The sequence below is a fragment of the Chondrus crispus genome, genomic scaffold (genome assembly GCF_000350225.1).
Source record: "Chondrus crispus Stackhouse genomic scaffold, scaffold_155, whole genome shotgun sequence".
Taxonomy (NCBI): Eukaryota; Rhodophyta; class Florideophyceae; order Gigartinales; family Gigartinaceae; genus Chondrus; species Chondrus crispus.
Window position 1 is genome coordinate 82362 of NW_005179036.1, and position 2801 is coordinate 85162.

At 56.5% G+C, this 2801-nt stretch overlaps 2 protein-coding genes across 2 annotated transcripts in view; both read right to left on the reverse strand.

Annotated features, from left to right (window-relative positions):
* Positions 1–128: 128 nt before the first annotated feature.
* CHC_T00002742001 (hypothetical protein) lies at positions 129–614 on the reverse strand. Its single transcript, XM_005714067.1, has one exon. The coding sequence runs from the start codon at positions 612–614 to the stop codon at positions 129–131; it is 486 nt and encodes a 161-aa protein (XP_005714124.1).
* Positions 615–672: 58 nt separating this feature from the next.
* The window catches only part of CHC_T00002743001 (hypothetical protein), a 2514-nt gene continuing 385 nt past the window's right edge, over positions 673–2801 (reverse strand). The window contains exons 1-4 of the mRNA XM_005714068.1: positions 2398–2801; positions 1653–2190; positions 912–1556; positions 673–878 (exon numbers count right to left, since the gene is read on the reverse strand). The exon at positions 2398–2801 is cut by the window's right edge and continues 385 nt beyond it. Of these exons, the coding sequence (XP_005714125.1) occupies positions 673–878; positions 912–1556; positions 1653–2190; positions 2398–2801 (1793 nt within the window). The remainder of the gene's footprint in view (positions 879–911; positions 1557–1652; positions 2191–2397) is intronic.

Genomic DNA, 2801 nt, shown 5'->3' on the forward strand with positions numbered 1-2801 from the left:
GGTTTTGGTTTTTCGGGGTGGGCCCCCCAAATTTTTCGGGGGGGCCCTTTTCCCCCCCCCCCCCCTAGCGCAACCTGTAATCTCCGTCCCCCGCCCCCCCCCCGCTCCCGTACCCCCCCCAACCGCACTCACACTAACCAACAAACAAAACCATGGCCTTCATCACCGCCCACCCCGCGCTCGCCCTGTCGCGACCGACGCCGCGCGCTCTGTGCGCACGCCGCCCCGCCCTGCCCTCTGTGCGCCGCGCGCCGCGCATGGGCTTGGGCGAGGACGGGCTCAAGGAGGACCTGACCTTTGCCAAGGGCTGCATCGACGAGGGCTGTTCTGTCGACGCGGTGCAGGGCGTGCTCACCCGCTTGGAGCGCCGCCGCGCCGTGTTGGCGCTGGAGGTCAGTCAGATTGAGGAGGTCATGGGCGTGCTCGCCCGCGAAAACTTGGGAGGGGATCGCAACTTGGTTGCCGCCGCCATGGAGGCCGCTGTGTCCATATTCGCCAGGGCCGATGATGATTACCCAGGGGTGGGTAACACCACAAACGCCTGGTCTCTCGACCCCATCAAGAAGCAGCCCAAGTTTTAGGTGGCAAGTGTGTTTAATGCGTGTCTGCTGCATATATCGGGGTGTTCCTGTGCGTGTGGTCCGTTGGTGACATTGGGTGCGCGCGCGTCGTCTAGACGAGGGAGGATCCGAGTGTGTTGTTCCGCATAGTGTGATTTTGCCGGATTACGCCTCGCGCCGTGTCAGTCACCGCTCGGAAGTCTTCATTAATAAACTTTCCCCAGTATCCGCACTTCCACCAGTCTTTTGCTCGAAACCCAGGGCTGTCCAGCCCGTGCAGAATGCGAGCAACCTGCCTTCCAGTCTGCACGGCGGACGCTCCGTAGCTCGTTTCTCGAAACAGCGCCCGACACGCTTGCCGGATCCGCTCCTCGCCTTCAGTGTCAAGTGCTGCGGGTGCTGGAGTGGCAACGGTTACCTTTCCGTCCTTTGGTACCTTTGCGGAGAAGTACTTCGCAAGAGCCTCGTGAAGGAACTCTGATTGTTCCATATCTGACATCATTTTGTCAGCCTTTCCAAACATGTCTGCCACCGCCCTCGCCTTCATCTCACAGACATCTTCTATTCGTTGAAGATGGCCGTGTGCTAACCCCGCCCATTTGTCCACCCCGTTTTGCAGAGCCTCCGATCCTTCTGGTGAGCACTGCACGACCATTCCGGGCTCGAGCCACTCAAAAGTAATGTGCCGTCCCCTCTGGAGCCGGCGCAGAGAACCTCCTATATCATCTTCTAGAAAACGAGCCTGCCTGAGTGACAGGTCGTAGTGCCCAGACGAATGCTTGGCTTCCTTCAAGAGCAACCGAATCAAAGCTTTGTCTGCGGGGCATAAAGAGCCTGCACTGCCCTTGAGCAAGTTGTCTGGAGTGTGAGAGAAAAACTTGACTCGCATTTTCAAATGCAAGCTCTTAAGTAATCTGAAACCCTCAATCTCTCTTTCGAGAATCGCGCATATTGTCTCGGCAGTCTCTAGCTTCAAGTCAAGAGTTTTCCCAATATCTGTTTCACTCATGCTCATAATCACATCAGCAGTCTGTGCAGGAGAATTCCTCGAATCGAAGCTGTCATCTTCACATCGAACTACGTCTGAGTCACATTCTGAGGCAGACAAGTCCTTCATATTCCGCCTTCGGAACGAGCTTTCAACGAGGCTTCGCAAAAATCTTCTAACGACACTCGCATCGACCCCGTCGCTGTGGCTGCGCGAAAGGAGCTTTCGAGCATCTTGCTCATTGTAGAAAACATGGCAAAAACCATCTCGTCCGTCTCGACCGGCCCGACCCACCTCTTGCGAATACCTCTCTAGCGAGGATGGCATATCGAAGTGAACTACCCCTCGAACATTCGAGTAGTCCAACCCCATGCCGAACGCAACAGTCGCGACAAGAATAGCAATGGAACCAGTTTCAAATTGTGCCTGCGTTTTGTTTCTAACGGCAGCTGCTAAGCCGGCATGATACATGGCGACTTTGCCTCGGAGGTTTAGACCAGAACTCTTGAGGTAGTTGACGACTGCTTCACAGTCGCGTTGCTTTGCAACATACACGATGATGCTCCCGCTCTCTTTGGATCTTCGACGCTTTGGTAAGCCCACTCGCTTTGATAGATTTAGATTTGATCCCCATCCTATCATCTCATCGCCTCCCTGACGCGCTCTTTTGTCTGACTTCCGAGCACGCTGCTTTGTTTCAGCTTCATCGAGAGCATCCTCTTGCGTCGAGGAGGGAGAAATTCGAGACTTGGCGTTGTCTGGTTCAATCAGATCGAGAATTCTTCCGAAAGGCTCCTGTTTGAAGAGTCGTACAAGCTCGGAAGCCTTGGTATCTAGCCGACCCGGAACGTGAGAAAGCGTCAACGAAAGGTTGTCTCTCTTTACCGAAGAGCGCACGACGCCCTCGTGAACGTCGATATGCAAGCTTGCGCACACGTCTGCAACAGTCGCCTCCGCCGCCGTAGCTGTGAGCGCCAGGACGAGTGGCGCTTCCGGGAACAACAAGACATCTGCCCCCCCCCCACGTCGGGCCGCCCCCGGCGCAAACAAAGCGCTAGGAAGCCTAAGATAAGCCGTGCGAAAGTTATGGCTCCACTGCGACAAGCAGTGCGCCTCATCGACAGCGACGAGCGAGACGGCCGGTGCGACCTCGTTGAGCAGCCTGCGAAACCTCGCCGAGAACAGGCGCTCCGGCGACACAAACAGGACCTTGATCTCGCCCTTGCGCACGCGGTGCTCGACGTCTCGGATGG

What these genes read in the sequence shown, in the direction of transcription:
- CHC_T00002742001 (XM_005714067.1), bottom strand. Translation starts at nt 614, where the DNA reads ATGCAGCAGACACGCATTAAACACACTTGCCACCTAAAACTTGGGCTG.